At 38.7% G+C, this 19,590-nt stretch overlaps 1 protein-coding gene across 10 annotated transcripts in view; it reads right to left on the bottom strand.

Annotated features, from left to right (window-relative positions):
- lama2 (laminin, alpha 2) overlaps positions 1-19,590 on the bottom strand; it is a 212,298-nt gene that overhangs the window by 90,082 nt on the left and 102,626 nt on the right. For all 10 annotated transcript variants that reach the window (XM_040018526.1, XM_040018527.1, XM_040018529.1 and 7 more), the window contains exons 16-21: positions 19,292-19,503; positions 18,784-18,895; positions 16,453-16,566; positions 13,625-13,752; positions 9,946-10,032; positions 3,314-3,525 (exon numbers count right to left, since the gene is read on the bottom strand). In XM_040018526.1, the coding sequence (XP_039874460.1) occupies positions 3,314-3,525; positions 9,946-10,032; positions 13,625-13,752; positions 16,453-16,566; positions 18,784-18,895; positions 19,292-19,503 (865 nt within the window). The remainder of the gene's footprint in view (positions 1-3,313; positions 3,526-9,945; positions 10,033-13,624; positions 13,753-16,452; positions 16,567-18,783; positions 18,896-19,291; positions 19,504-19,590) is intronic.

Raw genomic sequence — 19,590 nt, 5'->3', positions numbered from 1 at the left:
AATTTCCCCCCCATGTGAGAAATGGTCAGAGGAGTTCATTCTCTTGAAATTTATTCCTCAGACAAATTGGTTTGTGGTCAAGTTTGCTTGCAAAATCAAACCATTTTCAATTCTCCAACAGAATTAAAGCGAAACACTATTAAAGGGGGGAGACACAAAAAGGCTGCGGCGAAAATGGCTGAAGATGAGAACTCTGACATCAAAAGAAAAAGTAAAGGATTTTTACAGTCTAATAGTGCGCAAATGGACTCGGCCTGAACTCTCCTGCTCCACTCAATAAAATTCATTAAGACCGGGAGCAGCAGGGAGAGGGAAGCAGTCACAGAGAGAGCGAGAGAGAGGTAGACTGGCAGAAGAAGAGGGAGCAAGAGAGAGAGCTGTTGTGTTTTAATAATTCTTGGTGGTCTTTTGTCATTCATGCAGGATCAATAACAACTCTCCATCTCCCAGACACAAGCAGCCGATCAGCACTGTGGAAGAGCAATAGATCAGGCTGATTAATCAATAACCATTTAGCTGGGTGGAGAGGGGAAACAACTACAGAACAATGAACTATCAAATACACATTAATACCCTCTGTCAGCCTGTCTGCCTGCTTTTGTGCTGGGCTGACAGTTTTATCTGTCTGTTTATCAGTCCGCCTGTCTATCGCTCACTGTGAAGTGTCTTTCTGCTGATCTGTCTCCCCTACCCCACCCTCCCCACACCCACCCGCACCACTGTCTTCTTTTTTTTTTCTTCTTTCTTTTAAAAACAGCACAGGTTTTAGTGAAGATTTTCACAAACAAGTGCCATCTGTATTTGCTGTCATCTCTTTCTTTCTCTTCCACTCTCACCACCTCATTTTTACAGGTATAGTGTTTATTTTAAATCTTAAACACAGCTGGGAGTCAGTGGGCTGCTCCAACATCACACCTCCCACTAGCACAGCTGCTCGTTGATGCACACACACACACATACAGTCGCGCTCCAGATGGCGTACAATCCACTGAATGTTTCAGAGAAAGGCTTAAACGTATCATTTAGCTAAACTGAGTTTCATAAAGAAATTGTGTTCTACAGTGAGACACCCTGCTGAGACCCACAAGCTGCACTGCTGACTTTCTCTATAATGAAGGAAAACCAAATTATATTTTCCATCTTTAAGGCCCTGAGTGTTATTTTTTATTGCAGGTTCTTTAAAATCCTTATGATAATAAACTCTTTACTGACAGATGGGTCCTGTCAATATGTCACTTTTACCAGGGGTCACGCTGGGGATGCGACGCAGTGGCGTGCAGTGTCTCTTTCTGACACTAGGAGTCACCAAAGTGATCAATTTTGAAATTTTAAAAATGAGGGCTGCAAATTTATCATGTTTATACAAACTCTGATTTAGATAAGATTTTGACCTGCCTCTCGAGAGAATGAAAGGATGAGAACCTTGTATGGTAAAAATTGAGATTTTTTTGAAACATACAATGAAGTGCCACCTTAGTGGATAGCCATCGTAAACGAGGACCAATGTAACTTTTAGACAAACAACAGCTGCTGTGACAACAAAACATTAGTTCAGTCTAAAAAAGCAAAAAACAAAAACAAAAAAATCTTTTCAAAGTTTCAATGTCTGCTCTGTTTTTTATTTGTCTGCACTGTAGCAACTACAAACTATCAAAGCTCATAAAACCTCTGTTGGGTTTGTTTTCCAGCGTGTACTCCAGAGCAGGTAATCTCCAGCAACTTCGAGTTATATGAGCGACGCAAGAGTGAGATGAATTCAGATTTCAGTGAGGTCCCATTGTGAAATAAACAGATCTGTATGTGATTTAGAACAACATGCAAACAAATTTAGAACTGAGAATATTAAATTTGTGCTGTTTACACCAAAACAGATGAATCAGATTTTTACTTGATGTCTGGATATATACACCAAGTCAGGGGTCCCTGTGGCTCTGGTAGTGGTCTATGGTCCAAATGTCCACGGACAGGATAATGAAATTCTAAAATTTCCCCTGCAAGTGAACACCAATGTGTGTGAATAGTGCTTGCAGTGTAAATGCACTCAGACCCGATGCACGTGTGGGTTTTATTTTTCCTCTAGACCAGAGCTTCACAGATGGTGTGCTGGGGTTTACCGGTATGTCTGAAGTTAAGTCTAAGTATGCTATGTTCATACTCTTTATGCACAGAAGGAAATAAAAAACATCTTAAGGCCTTCTGTCAAAGACAACTAGGTCAATTCATGCAGTTGCTGGATGGTAGGAATTATGAGACTGTGTCAGGAACAACCAGGTAACCAAATATCATGTTAGATGCCACAAGAAGAAGTGCCTTCGTCTGACTGTGTAATCAAAAAAACAACTGATAAAATGTCACCGCGCAGACATTTTTGTGTGCCTTGGCCACATAAAGTTTGAAAACTACTGAAATACTACAGCGATATAAACTAACATACCTTCATGGTAAAAATGAAGAACATTATCCTTCAGTTCTAAGGTTTTAGATATCAAATCAGATCTGATCCTTAGCAGCTCTTAATATTATTTATTTAACAAAGGCTAAGATAAAATGCAGAAGAACTGCCTGATTCCATGGGACTTAAGAGGGTAAGTATCAGCTGAGTACAGCTAGTCAAATGCATTTGATTAATTGATCATCAGCAAGTGTGACCACTGCTATAAAAGCAGAGGTTTTGGCAGCTTGTTGGTGTGGAGCATTCAAGTGTGTGTTAACACAATGCCAAGGAGAAAAGAAATTATTTTAAAGAAGCAACTGTTGCTGCCCATAAATCTGAGAAGGGTTATGAAGCCATTTTCAAGCCATTTGAAAGCTATCATTCGAAAGCGAGAAAGATTATTTACAAATGGAAAGATTCAAAATAGTCTTCCTTGGAGTGGATGTACCAGCAAAATTAGCTCTAGATCAGAGAGTGAATGTTTGATGCACAAATGATTAAAATCAAATGAGTAATTTCATTCATGAAACTGTCTGTATTTTATGTCCAAATTTAGAACTGCATCACAAAATAAGTACAAACAAATTATGAAGCTTTGGCCGTGTTAGAAAATTTAAAAATATCTTAAAACCGAATATTACAACTAGTATACACCATCACCACCACCACCACAACTACTACTATTAATAATAATGATACTAATAACAAAATAAACATATCTATAATACTGATGTGAGTCCATCTGTACAACTGCTAAAGCCTGGCTTGAAATTGGGCCATGCAACAAGCAAGAGACAAAGCTCAACAGAAGCTTTCATTTTTCCCATGACTGTATATCAGTTGCTTGATTTCTGTTTAAATTCTTGTCGTCTTACTTACGTTGGCAATCTTTTGCTATGATGGCGTCTCCATAATAACCTGCAGCGCAGCTGTCACAAGCTTCGCCACCATAACCCTGGCGACACCGCAGACACCGGCCTGTATTTGGATCGCAGCTCCCAGGTATGGAAAGGTCCAGGTTGCCATTGCAATCACAAAGTCTGCAGGATCCCCCTGGTACAGTGGGCTGACCGTAGTATCCATTGGAACATCTGAGAATCAGTGGAGATACCAAGAGATGGATAAATCAGTTTCACATCATCTTTAACTGATCAGCTTCCTGGGCGAGATGTAATAATAAGAGAATAAGGTGAAATATTTTGTACAATGCAGATAGAAGACATGCCAGTGAACCCACAAATATTTTTCTGCATCAAGGTTTTTGCAGATTTTTACTTGTAATCTGTCAAGTTTCTGACTCCTAGAGGTAGCATTAAAAAGCACCACTGAGGATGACTGGGCTGAAACTGACTGTAAAAACTGTCACATTTTCTACATACCAACTCTTATACCAGCAGCAGAAGTTGTCTAACTATAAAATTCGACATACAGGAGCTTTTAAAATGCCTCAACCCTGATTAACATCCAAGCTTTACCTTTTCGAGCTGCACCAACAAGATGCCATCCTGTTATTCTCCCTCTCTCTGTTACTGAAGGAGCAGGTATTGCACTAATATCTTGAAAATACAGTTTTGCTCTGCTTTTATATCCCAAATAACACTTGAAAATATGTTTTTCCCCCTCAGCTTTCAAGTTTGAAAGAAAATACACAGTGGGTCACCTTGTCTTCTATCTTTCTTTCGCATCTAACAACTACTGCGTATGAGTCAGCAGGTAAAAGCAGGTAAATATAAGTATTGTTTACTTCAGCTTCTAGCACCAGTATTATAAAACACTTCGAATACAAAATTACTAATTAAAGTGCCAAACTATCACAGAAGCCAAAATCCAGTCTCTATCTACACAAGAACTAAAAATCATCAGCAAATGTCCACAGGAAATATGAGCACTGTTATATAATTTGTTTGACCAGTTAAACTGCTTAGATACCAGTCCAGCTGAATTATTCATATACGTACACTCCCATTACATAAATATAAACACCCAAAGAGCTACAGGGCAAACCCAGAGAAATGAAAGGGCATAGAAATTAAAGTTTATAAAAGTAAACCCTTGAAGACATTTTTTTTAAATGGAGATTTAATGGCTTCAGGCAGTGAACTTCAGGATGTTTACTGCAGGCTGCTCAGCTATTACTCAAATAAAAACATTGCTGTCTGAACTACATTTATAAACTGGAAACAAAAAGTCAGACTACGAAAAAAAACCCACTGCAATGTTCATTTCAAATTTATTTGTAACGTTAAAAACCAAAATCATAAAAAATGTATAACCTATTTTAACTTATTTTTTTTGTCCACCAGTCAAAGTAAGGTTTATGCCACAGCTGTCCTAAATTAACAATAAATCATTTTTTATGCTTCTGTATTGGTGAATCCACCAGGGTGCGCTCTTTAAGGTCTTTAATCAAAATGATATATTAAATCCTAATTATTATTATCCGTGAATTTTCAAATTTGATATTTTACCAAAAAAAAAGTGGGGAAAGAATTAAAGCACTTTATTTTTTGATTAAGATGCTAAATTATAGTTTTTAACTTGCATTGTGGAAACATTATTCTTGATTAATTTTTCAAATTTGTACTCAAATTTCTTAAAAACCAAGTGATGTTTTTGTGCTGGATTCTTTATGTTTAGCAAAAATTAAGCATCATTCATGGATACGAAAATTCCAAAGGGTCGTTAAGACCCTTGATCAAGAACAAGTAAATGTGTTAACTGTCAAACCAGTTCAGGATTTCAATATTTTGCTTTTTCAATAACTTCATTTGATTAATAAAAAGGAAGATGGCCAAAGCCTGGGAAATATATTAACCCGAGAAAGCAGCGCTGTCACACGAGCCGCTGAAACCAAATAAGGCCGGCCAAAGCTGAGCTCAGGCTCTACAGGCTGAAAAGGGAATTGAGATGAAAGAGGAGAGGAAGAGGGACAGAGAAAAGTAAAAGGGAGGAGGGAGAGTGATCAGATGAGAGAAGAGAGGGAGATGGAGAGAGGGGAAAGGTCTTCACATTGAAAAGAGAATTGAATTTAGAGAGGGGGTGTGGGTGAGGGTGGAGGGTAGGAAAGGACAGAGTGAGGGAAAGAGTCAAGAGCAGCCAGCCATTATTACCACTGACCCTCCTTGGTACTCAATAGAACTGGTTTATTAGCTTTCCTTCGAACTCCGAGTGTGTGTGTGTGTGTGTATGTGCACATGTATGTTTCTGAAGCATGTCTGCACATCTTCCCAGTTTTACTGGCAGCATTTTTATTTCTTGAGTTGAGATGAGCTGTTTGCATTTAGTCTTATATGCGAGATGAATTCCGATGTTAGGGCTTCTATTCTAGTCATGCATACGTGTAGTTACTTGGGCCTCAAGAGGAAGTGAAGGTATTTATAGTGGCTAGTCTAGCGTGCTTGAAGTTGATATTTTTGGAGGGGTTAAACACCTGGTCAAAATCATCAGAGTGTGGAGGAAATGTATGGCATAACTTGTAAAGAGAGATAGAGAAGGGCAGACGGGCTTGGATCGTAACAGTCGCGTTGTATTCTCAGAGTGATGAATGGAGAGTCGACAACAGGGGAATAAATGCTCAGTTTCTTCTTAATATAATCATTAATTATGTTCGTCTCCACTGTCAATAAAACTGTTAAAAGCTTTTTTAATCATTCCATCACAGGCTAAAACAGAACGACACTAAAACAATGCTCAAATTCGCACCATCAACCAGTTTAGACTAATTTCCTCATAAAAGAACAATCTGAAATCCTGAATTAACAACTAGCTATATGGAAAACTATAGTGCTTTAACAGCACCTGGAAATCATTTTTGGAATCAGCTTTTTACTATAACGTTCAATGAAGTACAAAGTAAGCCATAAAACGTTGTCAGAGTACTTTTCGTAGTTCACAAAAAGCTTCTGATTAAACGCATTTCTTTGTGGTGTCATCCCCGGGTTGAAGAGGGCTGTTTCAAGTTTGATGATAATTGCGATGGTGCTGCTGCTGCTAACAGGCCACTGTCAATCAAATCCAATATACAGTAATTGTCTGAACTTTGCACTGAAAAGTTTCATTAAAACCAAAGCACCAATTAATCTGCTGCTATCTAGTAATGCTGAACTAATGCTCTGCCAACACTCATTTTAATACTACTAGCAACAATCCCATGTGAACTGACTATTCCACTCATTTACTCATTTAGTCACCTGCAGTCATGTGAGGAGTAGCTGAGACAAACTTCATAAACCGGCATAGAGACAAGGTATTTAAATACTATAGTTTGCGTCAATTAAGTAACAGATACTTAATTCCTGGAGTCTTCATTTCTATTTTTGAATGTTACTTTGGAGCCTCCAGCAGCCTCCGTGTTACAGTTTCTACTTTTACTCACACGTACAGCGAAGCTTGACATATGATTACATTTGCACATCTCTTAACATTAACATCAATAAGTAGTATTACGACAACATTAACAATAACCCTCACTTTAATCCCTCTGCATTCTAGATGAGAGGGTGATCGATTAAAGTACATTATATCCATCATATCAGCTAGTTGGCAGCAAGCACCTAACATGACAAATGAAAGACCTTATCTGCAAGACCATTAACATACTGGCACACCCTAAATAGCACCCCGTGACTCAAAGTGTTTTAACCTACATTTGTTAAGCAGCTGCAATAAAGAGCTTTCAGCTATATTCTAAATGACTGTTTATGGACAGGAAATTGAAAAGCAGAATCACTTAGCAGTGAGTGGATAGTCTATTAGTATGGGCGGAATAGACCAGCTTATTTTGTTAAAGCCCATAATACAGACAAATTGGCGCATTACAATTAATTACCACAAACAACAACAAAAGCACTGTAGATAATGAAGTGTAATGGCAGGTAGTGCATAGCAGGTATCAATTAGACTAATAGAACAAGAAACACCAACTGCTGATTACCTACTTAATGCTGTCATTAGTAATAAAATATTTCCCATTACATCAGCTCCTGTGCGTTATGAGACTGTGCAGTGTGAGATCAAAACAACACATGCATGTGGATAGGAGAATGTATACACAGATGCCTTCTGTATATTCAGCTGCAGATCCATAAATTTACCGGCACACAGGCACAAAAGATAAACATGTACAGGCACACACAGACTCCCCAAAATTAAACACCATCTTCTAAATTCATTAAAAGCAGCAACAAGGAATGTTTACTATATTATGAGCTTTTTCCTACTTTAGGATTAATTAAAAACACAGACTGCACCATGTGGTCACTCATTAATACACGGACACAGAAGTAGATTGGAAAGGTGGAGGAGTCAAATTGTATTGGTTGGGCCACGTTCCAGCACGAGGCCATATTGCACAGTGGCTGGAAAGCAATGTGGTGCAGATGCTACTCTATGACAGACAGAGCTGGCAATGAGTCAGTTTACTTTCCAGTGGCAAATGAGGTTTATAAAAAGACTCAAAGGCAGACAGAGAGATTCTGATGTGGAATGCATGGCATGCATACTATTCAGGACAGCGAACTGAGGCGCCGCATCCTCCAGCAGCAACAAATAGAAAAGCTCGGGTAACTGCAACTGCAGAATTTGTCATCATATTAGCCCAAATGTTTGAGACTGAGACTGTTTATAAATAACAGTGTAAATATACCAATATTAAGTTGTTTTATTAATCTGTTACTCTCATTAAGAAAAAACATATGAACATATCCTTGCATATCTGTAAAAGCTGTAAAAGCTGAAAATGTAAACACTAATCTATGCGGCATTAGAGACAGTGGTCAGTTGACTTCAATGGCAAACACCAGAAACTCAGTGGTTTACATCATGGTTGATACGTTCCCATCAACCGAGCAGCCAAGATTCGACCTTTAAATTTGTTAACTGAATATTTGCTACTGCTACCAAGATCTGCACACTCTCATGGCACTCATGGCTTTTGTTTCCAAGGATGGGCCCAACCTTCCAGTGCCATCAGGGCTAGCTGGTTAAGCAGGGGCATTGTTACACACGGTCCGTCCTTCTGTCTATACCAACCTCTTGGGTCTGATGAATGCCGGGTGCCTGAACCTGGTGTTCAGTTCCTCCTACAGCACCAATTTTACTTCTAAAAAGTGACCCATTTGCCTGCTTCCCTTCCAAAACTGCCTCCAAGCCAGTGAACTGGCCTATTACCCATTTAAAGTTCGAGAATAAGAGGTTAAGAATGTTTCAGGCCCAAGACCGAATCATTTGCTTTACAAGATAGAACTATGAGATTTGAAGAGCAGTTCAGTAGTACAGTAGTTAGCACTGATGCCTCACAGCAAGAAGGTCCTACGTTTGAATCAAGCTGCCTACTGTGGACCTTCAGTGTGGTGTTTGCATATTCTCCTAATGCTTGCATGGGTTCTCCCTGGGCACCCATCTCTGGCTTCCTCCCACAGACTAAACACATGCATGGGTAAGGGTAATTGGCAATTCTAAATTTGCCATAGGTTATCTAATAAAAGAAGATGAATGAATGTGGTTGAGAAGTGCAAAGAGAAGTGCACTAGTTTGATTATAGAACATGATTACTACGAACACATTTTGAGCTTTAGACACCAATTTTTAAGAATGTAAGAAATCAGCACATGCCCAGGGCAAACACTTTTTATGATTAATGATGTTCTTTTGCTATGTGACGACAGTGCAAACAACTGAGTTTATTAAAGATTTATAAATTTATACAACAGAAAACAGCTTCTGGGTTGCCAGGTTGTGGTGTAAAAAAAGAAGAAAAAAAACAGACTTCCAAAAACTTGTCACTAAAGAAGCTCATAAAAGCTTACAAAAACAAAACATGAATCAGATCAGCACATCAAACATCCGGTAGGCCCCTTCCATCTAGCAAAAAGCAAGAACAAGGCTTTGTCTGAAGTTTATTAAATGCTTTTTCATATATATTTATATGAAAAACAAACATAATGAAGAGTACTCTTACAGCACATTAGAACTTTAGAATTTTAACTATGAGCAGTTTTATTTTAATACAAACCAAATGTACTGTATTTGAGTCAGCCTGGGTGGTGAAACGTCTATATTTACTCGGTGCGTGTCATAACATGACAGTATAGCCTGAAGTTTCAACAAGCCTCACATCCAGAGAGAAATATTTCTCATTAGTTTTGCACTGGTGAGCCCATAGCTAATGGAACAAGAATGTCACTCAGCTAATAAAATAGATGGACAATGAGACAGAGTACTCAAGAAACAGTTAATGAGCAGTAGTTTCTCAAAACAAAATTAACAACTGACTATAAGTCTGGTTTACTTTCTAGTACTTAGAGTTGGGTACATCTAATAGTGCCACTATTTGGTCATGAAACATACTTTGCTGGTTTGAATGCATTACACTAACAGATGTGTGTTTCTGACAGTGTCATTTAATTAAATAATAATGAACTTAGCTGGGCTAAGGTGAAAATTAGGCACATAGTTCAGGCAGAGTTGTGTCAGACCTTTCACCGTTTCTAAGCGCTTTGACTGTGTGTTACCTGTCGCATCGTGGTCCTGTGTAGCCAGGCCGACACTGATCACACAGCAGCTCTCCGTCTTGACTCAAGTGGCAGGTTGGACTGAAGCTACCATGGTTCCCAAGATGAAGTTGTTGCGATTGTTGTTGAAGTTTTTGATGAGTTTGGTAGCGTTGTCCCAGTGTGGCAAAAGGCAGGAAGAAGAAGAGAAGACAGAGGCGAGTTAAGGCCATTGTTTGCCTCCTCATATACACATTCACACCTGCTTCTCTTCTTTCTCTTCCCAGTCCCGTTCGCACTTTGAATGACACATTCACTCACACACACATTTTAATTTCCTCTCCGTTTTGCACACACACATGGACCAATCCTGACTACAAAAACCCTCTTCCACCCTACAAAGTGTAGCCTAACGAACCAAGGGAGAGGGGGAGAGAGAGAGAGAGAAAGAGACAGCGACAAAGTAAAACGATAGTCTCTTTCCCTCTTTCTCTCACCCTCCCACTTCCAAAGACTATAGATAGTTCTGCTGGCTCGGGTTCCAGGCACCAGACTGACTCACTAGCTGACTGACTGGCTCATTAATTGTGTGCTGGCTCACTGAGTTACAAATAACATTTCATTGGCCAGAGTATGCGGACAACAAAAACTGAAAAACACTTTCTATATAAAATGTAAATAATTCATAGCTGTATAAGAAGAGTTGTATAAAGTTGTAAACAGCCAAATTGCAGCTGTGCTCATTTTAATGCTTTATTGCTAAGTGTTTACTGATGTCACAGAGCAAGGAACCTGAGGAAGAAGCTATTTTGCGTCACACGAGTTGCCCCCTGGTGGTCATTAAAGTGATGCAGTTTTAAAGCGCCTTTAAGGATTGTGCTTTTATGTTTCTTATCCGATTTTGCCGTGTGGATCATTAGGTGAAGGAGGCTGCTGCAGTTTAGAAGTGGTATTGCAAGGGCCAGGATGGGAAGGATGTCACTGGTCTGCAAATATATCTAGGAAGGTAGTATCTGCAAAATTAACATCACACGAATTACAGGAGACATGAATATTCTCCAGCTGAATAGTGTAGTGAAATGAGAAGATCAGTGTTTTTACTTAACCTGGCAACAGTTATACAGCCAGAAACTGAAAATGAGACTACAGTACGGTTGAAACTAAGGCAGAAGAAAATCAAGGGTAGACATACTGTTATATTTTGCCTGAAGCTGGTACTATAGTATGCTGACATATCAGATCAAAGCTTAACACCAAATCCTAAAAATCAGAAATGTGCGAATCACTTTTTAAGACATCACCAGGAATTATTTGGGAAAGGCTCCTGCCAAGGTAGCAAAATCATAAAAAACACATTTGACTAAAATAAATAATCTTTAAAGCTGATAAACTGATTAATACCAAGATTAAAATACAAATAATAATAAAAATAATAGGAAAAAAAGCAGGCCGTGTTATACTTTTTGGAAAATTTGGCACAACTTTAGGTCGTAATGGCGGTGAAAAACGCTTAGTGAAACAGACATATACAGATTTTTAAGGCCTGCGTGAATACATAATTGACTATTAACTTCCATTCAACTATAGTGATTTAAAAAAGAAAAAGAAAAAAAAAAGACAAAAACGTGTCCTTGGCAGTTAGAGAATTAATCCCAGGCATAAATTAAAAAGAACAGCAATCAACAACAAAGCAGTTTTTTTTTATTGATTTGATTAAAATCGCCAGTCTTCTCCCCTGTTGACACTAATCACTTCATCAGATGTTCATAAGAGCTCAGACATTACAGATAAGTGGAACAATCTAACTAGCTATTTTGGTAAACATAAGGGACTGGATGGCTATTTTGAGGGGGGTGAAAGGCATGGCTTCTCAAAGCTATTATTATTGCCAGGGTGGTGTGGAGGCCTGAGGTATGAGAGAGTTGTGTCTTACTTTAGCGCTTAGGGTTTTGAATATGTCATGTCATGACTGCATGAGAATTCTCAGCTGCTGCTGCCAGTGTTTGTCCATGCAAGTCCCATAGAGCATCACACCCTGGTCATTTAGAAAATCTGCGGCTCAATAATATAATAATATAAAAATAAAATATCTATATATAACCTACTCTGTCTGAAGTTGATCATTTCTTACATTTACTAAAAAATTAACTGCATAATTTATTTTACAATTTTTGCCTTTATAAGATTGGACTTTGTATGAGCGTCTCTCTACACCAATTCCAGTGATACTATTATTCATATATTGCTCTGAGGAAGACCCATTTTGCATTTGCAACTTAACCATGGACCTCAAATTCAGCTTCAGTATCATACTAACCCTCCTTTTATCTCAAGAACCTTCACAGGAGATGACAGCTGGCTCTGTGACTCAGAAACCAAAGAGGAGTTCTCAGTCAAAAAGTCTGAAGTGCACAAGTCTAAAGGTGGCACATCAAATCAGAACCACGAGTAGGAGCACGCTCATTATTTTTTGACAGGGTTGTGCCCTGTGAATTTGTCCTCCATGATCAGGCTTTCAACAAGCAGTCTACCGACACATCCGGAGGGAGGGCACTCCGCTGAAATAGCCCAAACTATGCCAAAAGTGTGCTAGAGTACAGCATGTTTTTTTGGCCACACCAACACACCTTCACTCACTGCTAGCAGCATTTCCCTTATTCGCCTATATATAATTCAAGTTGAAATGTTGGCTTTTTGACACGCTAGAAGAGCGGACATTGCGTGCACTGCAAAGAGTGCCAGGATACAAAATTGGACTTCCAGGGAGAAACGTAATAATAACACTTGCTCTGAAGTGCACCAGAGATGCATGAGGAGGACACCTTGAAGGAAAGATTATCCAAATTTACACTGGCTGGTAGTTTTGATTTTAATGACTCCACTTTGTGAAAACATCTTTGCAAACCCCCCACCCCCCAAAAAAACCTCAAAACAACATAAAATGCTATTAAATGATGTCATTTATGTACTATGTGTATGCTTCATGAACCAAATCAGACGTGTGTAAATAAATTCTTATAAACAATGATTTTTTAAACTTTATCAACACGTGTGGTCCCGGAGGGAGTTCAATTTAATAACCGCATGTAACCAAGCAATGTGCCTACCCCTAGACAACATATCAATGTGTATGCTTTTTTAATAGCTGTGGTTTAAGGGTCTTCATGTCTGGTAGTATTTTTGCATCTCTTTGGAAAACTGTTGTGTGGTGTAATCTGAGCATCTGTCATTCAAGTCTGTGATGTAGCCACAGCATGAGTAGCTTTCCATATGAGAGGAATATAATGCTAAAGGGTTTTCAATTCCTTAATGACTTGTGGGAGGTTTGCATTTTCTACTGTGTTAAGGCTCCTAGTAGAAATTATGTTGATTCTAACAGCGACAATGACATTTCCACCCACAGGGATAATGTTTCTCCACTTATATTTATGAGTCTACCTGTGGTGATGATATTTCCATTAATGTCATTACAATTATATTCCCGCCGAGAGTGATGAAGTCTCTAGTTGTGGCGATAACCTCTAAAGACCACACACACACACACACAAAAAAAAAACATGGTGAGAGTGTCAGGAGGAGACGGGAGATTATTAAGAGAAATAGGGACCGCAGGGTCAGGTGGGTCAACAGTGATAGATTGAGGCATTTGATTAAATTGTGCTGCCCTGGCTGCATTAACCCCAGGGTCTTCAGAACCTACTTGTTGCTGGGAATATTGAGCGGACAGGCACAGGGTTGACAGTCCGCAGGTGACCCACGGGTGGCGTTGCCATAGTAACCTGGCAGGCAGGTGTCACAGTAGGGGCCAGCGGTGTTGTGGGAGCAGTCCTGGGGGAGAAAAATGGGTTAAAGTTCATTTGAGTCAGGAGAGCAAGTCAATTTCTCTGAGGATGCAATTTCAAAGAAGAGTTTAAGCAGTTTGTGCAATGATAAAAATACCTCAACAACATTGTGCTATTGTTCTGTTGAGTCATTTAGGAAGGAAAAAACTCCAAATAAGACCTATTTTTTATTTTCAAGTAACAAGGAATTGTCTTGGAAACAGAAAACCTCTCGAGTATTTGTTTTATTTTTTTTTAGCTGTGTACATGTTATACACATCTGCAGACGAACTTTGCATCATTTCCAACAGTCAAAAATGCTAAAGACAGACAGGAAGAACAACGAACTGAACCTGTACCATACTGAGTCAAGCCATACATGTGCAGTTAACAGTAAAAGGGGATGATTTAAGTTGAGACTTGGAAGAAAAAGAAACTAGAAAGAAAGACGTTAGAACAGATCTGCTTTTTTTTTTTTTTTTTTTTTTAGCATAATAGAAGGTTAGAAAGATAAAAACTAAACAGTTCACACCTTTGGAGCTTTTTGCCATTGTGGGGGTGGTTTGCATACAAAACTACACCAGAAAATCCTGGCAACACAAGCAACACCAGCAGAACCAGATTTTTGTAAAAAGGTGACCTCTGACCTTGACGCACCTATGGTATCAGTTTGAAAAGCCTAGGTGACGTTGGTCAGTTTATTGTGCTCACAAGATTTTCTGTAAAGTTGATCTCTGACCTTTACCTTGAGGTCAAGTTCACCGAGATTCAAATTCATCTGAAGATTTTAGTAGATGCAACTGTGATATGAATTTCAAAATCCTACGTCACCTGGTTCTCCAGTTATCACATTCACAAACTTGTCACCCACCCAGCAGGGTGACAACAATATAAGGTCTAGGTAAATGAGGCAAGTAAGATGAAAACAACTGCAGACACACACATATAGCCGGGTAAATGATGACTAATTGGAAACAGGGATGAGGAACGCCACAGATGAGACTAATCAGGGCAGAGCATACAATCACAAGGAAAACTAACAAAGACAGGAAATAAAATCAACAACATAAACAGACAAAGAATTCCAAAATAAAACAGGAAATGGTTTAACAGAAACCCAACATCATAACAGTCAACCCAACAATATTTTACCTGCAAAATTGTGAAGGCTGCAAACAATATAGTTAGGGCCAGATTTAGTGGCAGTACAAAAAACTCTCTGAAATTAAAAATCGACAGTCCTCGACACCCAACGGTTTCTAATGGGAGGCTTCACCTTCATATATCAAAACACAGCGATGCTTCTTCTGTTGCATCTTTTTAATCTGAATTAAGAAGTTGCTTCCAGAGAGAAACTCAATATTAAAACCTGCACTTATGCTGTAAAACCTTCTACTTCCATTAGTGCTCTTTTGTAATTGTGGCATCACAACTTATTTAATAAGACTAAATTCTTCAACACTGAGAAGTAAAATAGAAAATCTGAAGATTTCAGTTTAAGAGTTTTTAAACCGTAAAATTATGCTGTATCTATAATAGACAGCTCTTTTATTGGCCAAAATCTTGGGTGTTTTCATATGTGCAGCTGAAGCACCAGTGGTACTTTTGAGCTAGTCTGTGCATTTATATGTCACCTTATTCCAAATCATTTTTTTCTCAGCTCAAACGTCCCAAATGGTGAATCACAATGTGACACATACACAGTGTGTTAACCTGTATAACCATGGCATCATTCAGTCATTCAACCCGAGCTGGAAATCAAATTCCTCAGAAAAGAGGTGTGTTTGTGTGCAGATCTGTCTGCCACTCACTGTGTATGAATATGTATACAGAGGTTGTTTATGTGCTGTGAGTGAGTTCACGTCAAATTGTCTTCCTGTGTGTGTGTGTGTGTGTCAGAGAAAAAGAAAGCGCCTCCCTGCCTGTCTGTCTGTCTTTTTCTGTGTGTTGGCCTCCCCCTGACACATCCCAGCATCCTCCTCATCTATAATGAAACATAACATGGCAATACAAAACTCATAGATCGCTGTGTATGTGTGTGTTGTGTGTGTATTCTGGTGTGTGTATGTGCGATGGTAACTGACAGCTTAACCCTAAGGCAATGTGCAGACTGGGGTGGGTGCATGTGAGCAGATGCACATAAGAAGGCCAATCTGGAATGTTTATTCATTTCACACTGCAATTCCTGCCTTCACCACTAGATGGCAAATCCAGGGAGACTTCAACTAATAAGAAAAAAACTCTTTTGTATACATAAAAGTTCATTTATGTATTCCATATTAAGTCATGCATTTAGCTTCCGAGCGTCTTTCATTTCAAACCTCTCACACTCAGCTAACTCAACCAATTTTGGAAGATTTTCTGCAATTCCTCAATTAATTGGACACATTTTAAATAAAAACACTGAAAAGATATGAATACATGTGATCCATGGCTTCCAAATAAACAATTTAACTCCCTTAATTACTGACTAAAAAAAGAATGCGGTTAATGAAAGAAATGAGACTTTTCAAAACAAACAAATAAAGAAAATTGAACTCATTACTCATTACTCTTTATTACATTTAATGATGATAAATAGGGTTAGATCTTTGAGTATTAATTTACACATAAAACAAACACATAAAAGCAATAATAATAAATAATAAATACAAATGATCAGAAAAAGAAACAGGTGACATAATTCACCCACTACTAAGCTACTTACCAAGCAATGCCCCGTGACTTCATGGCATTGTGTTGTGTGTCCATGGCAGTGACAAGATTCACACACCCCGTTATACAGATTCCCGTTTACCCTCCGAAAACCAAGCGCACACGCCTGAAACACACAGGATCACAAAGTTAGAAAATACAGAAAGCCAGACGGAGTGTCTTTCTTCAAGCTGCTGTAGCGTAGAGTAATTACATGGTGATCCTCTAATTAGCACCTCAAGTGTGTGTGTGTTTCTGAGTGCAACACTTGGAATATTTTTCGTGCGCGCTTGTGTGTGACTTTCAAAAGCATGATGCTGTCAGCTAAAACAACAGCGCATCAGCTGCATTCTGAGACTAAACGGTAATTTCGTGTTATTGTTTACAGTTTTCTTTGAATAAAGCAATTCAAATCTCCATGAGACAAATTTAGGAATCACAATACAATTTGAATAAAATTATGTTCTGAGATATGTTTGGATGTTTTAGACTAGTTAAACAGTCCCCAGATAATATAAGCTGATCCATAACATTTCCAACCATCTGTCTGAGGAGCCTGGAAAGAAATGGAGAGGACTTCTTTAGGTTTCGTGGAGATGTTTCACCTCTCATCCAAGAGGATTCTTGAGTTCTAAAGAAAGTTCCAGGTATTTAAACCAAGTCTTCACGGGACTTAAAAAAGTCACTTTCTTTCTGAGCTCATTCCAGCTACCATGATCTGGATAACTAAAAGCTACACAGACAAACATCTTTTCACTTTGAGTAAAAATCCCATCTGGAATATGTGCGTGGACATAAGGTGTTATCATGAATAAGGACACTTCTTTTTGATGTATTTATGAAAAACGAATGCACTAAAATTCCACCTGAAGTGCAGTCAAGTATTACCAAGCATAACATACAGTATATCAAGGAATCAGTACACTAAATGCCTGTAACACAAAACTGTGCACAAACATTTACAGAAAGAGACTGTTGTTTGTATGTATGGGTGTCTAAGCCTTCAGTTGATGACCATTTAAGGAAATGCATCCTGAGTTAACATCAATATAGCAGGATACAAATTGAAGCCTCTACTTGTGGCTCACAGGGATTACTTGTACATGTGTTAACATTAGCCACATTTAAAAGTACACATGTGATGTTCTAACATAGAAATAAACACCAACATCATTAAGTGACTGCGTACATTTCAGTGCGGGCTTACAATCTTTTGAATAGGTACTTTTTCTTTTTCAAGAATCCTTTCTTGCACTGGAAATTTTTCTAATCAATGTTTCTTTGTGTTTGAATGATTTTTTTTGTTTATTTGTGCTTGTTTGCAGTGCAGTGGTTAGACCTGCCATCTTACAGCTACAGCCTCCACAGCCTTTCTGTGTGGAGTTTGCATGTTCTCCCAGTGGATGCATGGGTTCACTCCACAGCGCTACAGTCCAAAGATATGCAGTTACGCCAAACAAAACTGAACCACATCTTTTCATCAATGCCCTTTCAGTGCGACAAATGTTGCTCCGCTGAGGCGATGCTCACACGTCTTATTCGGTTCTGCATGAACTCAAGACTATAAAATATTTTCCCCCACAACTAGAAAAAAAAACCTAAACTGTCATTCATAAGTTAAAATGAGCTAAAAAGGTTAGGTCTTAGCAATTCAAACGTCTGAGAAAACAACGTATTGTTATTATTGAAATTTGAAAGTTGAAATTTCAAAATAATAACCCCAAATTTTGACTTATGGCTAGCAAAAAAGTGTTTGTCAAAGAATGTGTGTTTCCTAGGCAGAGACAAGCTTCCAGGTTTTCAGCAACGCTCTCCAGAGAAATTAAAGCTAAACCACAACTTACTTCATGTTCTGCAGAAAGCTTCAGACTTCCACCTAATCTCCAGACGGCTCTGTATCCAGTAACTGTGGTTGATTCTTTTAACTTGTAAGTCTACCTATCCACCTTTTGCACATTGGATTGGATGTTATTTTGTCATACAAATGGAATAATTAGGTATGTGTAATATACCTAATTCTATTCAGGATACATTTTGCTGAATTTCTTTCAACAATGCCATTTGAAGCAGAGATCTTTACTAATCTCTTGGCCCGATTGGATATTGAATTTAGTTAATCAGTTTTGGTTCTGTTCTTGTCACATTTGTTTTTAACGCCTTCTATATGTTTTATTGTCTGGTAGCATCTTGTTTGTTCTATGTGCTTGTGTCTATATTGACTGTAGGTATAAATGTTAGTATGAACGGTTGTCTCTATGCATTAGTGCTACAGTATGTAACCAACCAGCCTTATGTGCCCACTGGATAAGCCATTAACACAAATGGATGAATGGTGTGTATTTACCTCACAAGAAGTTCCACCATATCCATAAGGGCAAGAACACACTTCTACAGCTGATGCTCTCCTCTCTCCTCTGGCAGCGGGATTTGCTACCTCCATAGAAAATGAGTGGAGTCTGCACACGGAGGGCACAGAAATACAAATATCAAGCAAAATCATACAGCATACTGGGAGTCTGTCCGCCTTCACAGTTAAACATACAGCTTGTGTGTAAACAGGGCAGTTTTGCTGATAAGTCTTTTAGAGGTTTTATGAGCCGAGTTCATTCTCTCAGGCAGATTTTACTCTCAGACGGCAATAAGCTTCACCTATAAAACCACCATCTTTATGTTTAGGTTGCACAAGGTTAAAGCCGTGATATTCACAGGCTATAAGAAGGAGATGCCTCAGAGTCTTGATTCTGAGCAAAAATTTTGTTTCCTACAGCTAAATGAGACTAAAATCTTCTGATTTTACAAGCTTAATTTTAATATAATGATTTATTTTACAGCGTATGATCAACTGTACCCACCTGTAAACAGCGCTGCGTTCTGTGCTGTAAGAGGCCCGCACCATCACACTCGTCACTTTTGCCAGCACAGACAAGAAATCTCTCCGACTAACTGGCTGTGCCGTCTCTGAGACCCGGAAGTTCTCTGGCAGGAGAACTATGTGACTGGTGCTGGATGAGGACGGGTAGACAGGCTCGCCAAACCTTTTGTAATTAATCTTCATCCCTCCTCCCTGGTAGAGCAAAAGAATTACAATTTGAACTTTTAATTTCATAAATGTAAAACATCGGCATTCCCTCTGTTGCTTATATGACAGCAC

Source organism: Simochromis diagramma, unplaced genomic scaffold (genome assembly GCF_900408965.1).
Source record: "Simochromis diagramma unplaced genomic scaffold, fSimDia1.1 OVJJ01000802.1, whole genome shotgun sequence".
Taxonomy (NCBI): domain Eukaryota; kingdom Metazoa; phylum Chordata; class Actinopteri; order Cichliformes; family Cichlidae; genus Simochromis; species Simochromis diagramma.
Note: the sequence above shows the minus strand (reverse complement) of the source record. Positions and strands in the feature narration are given on the sequence as shown.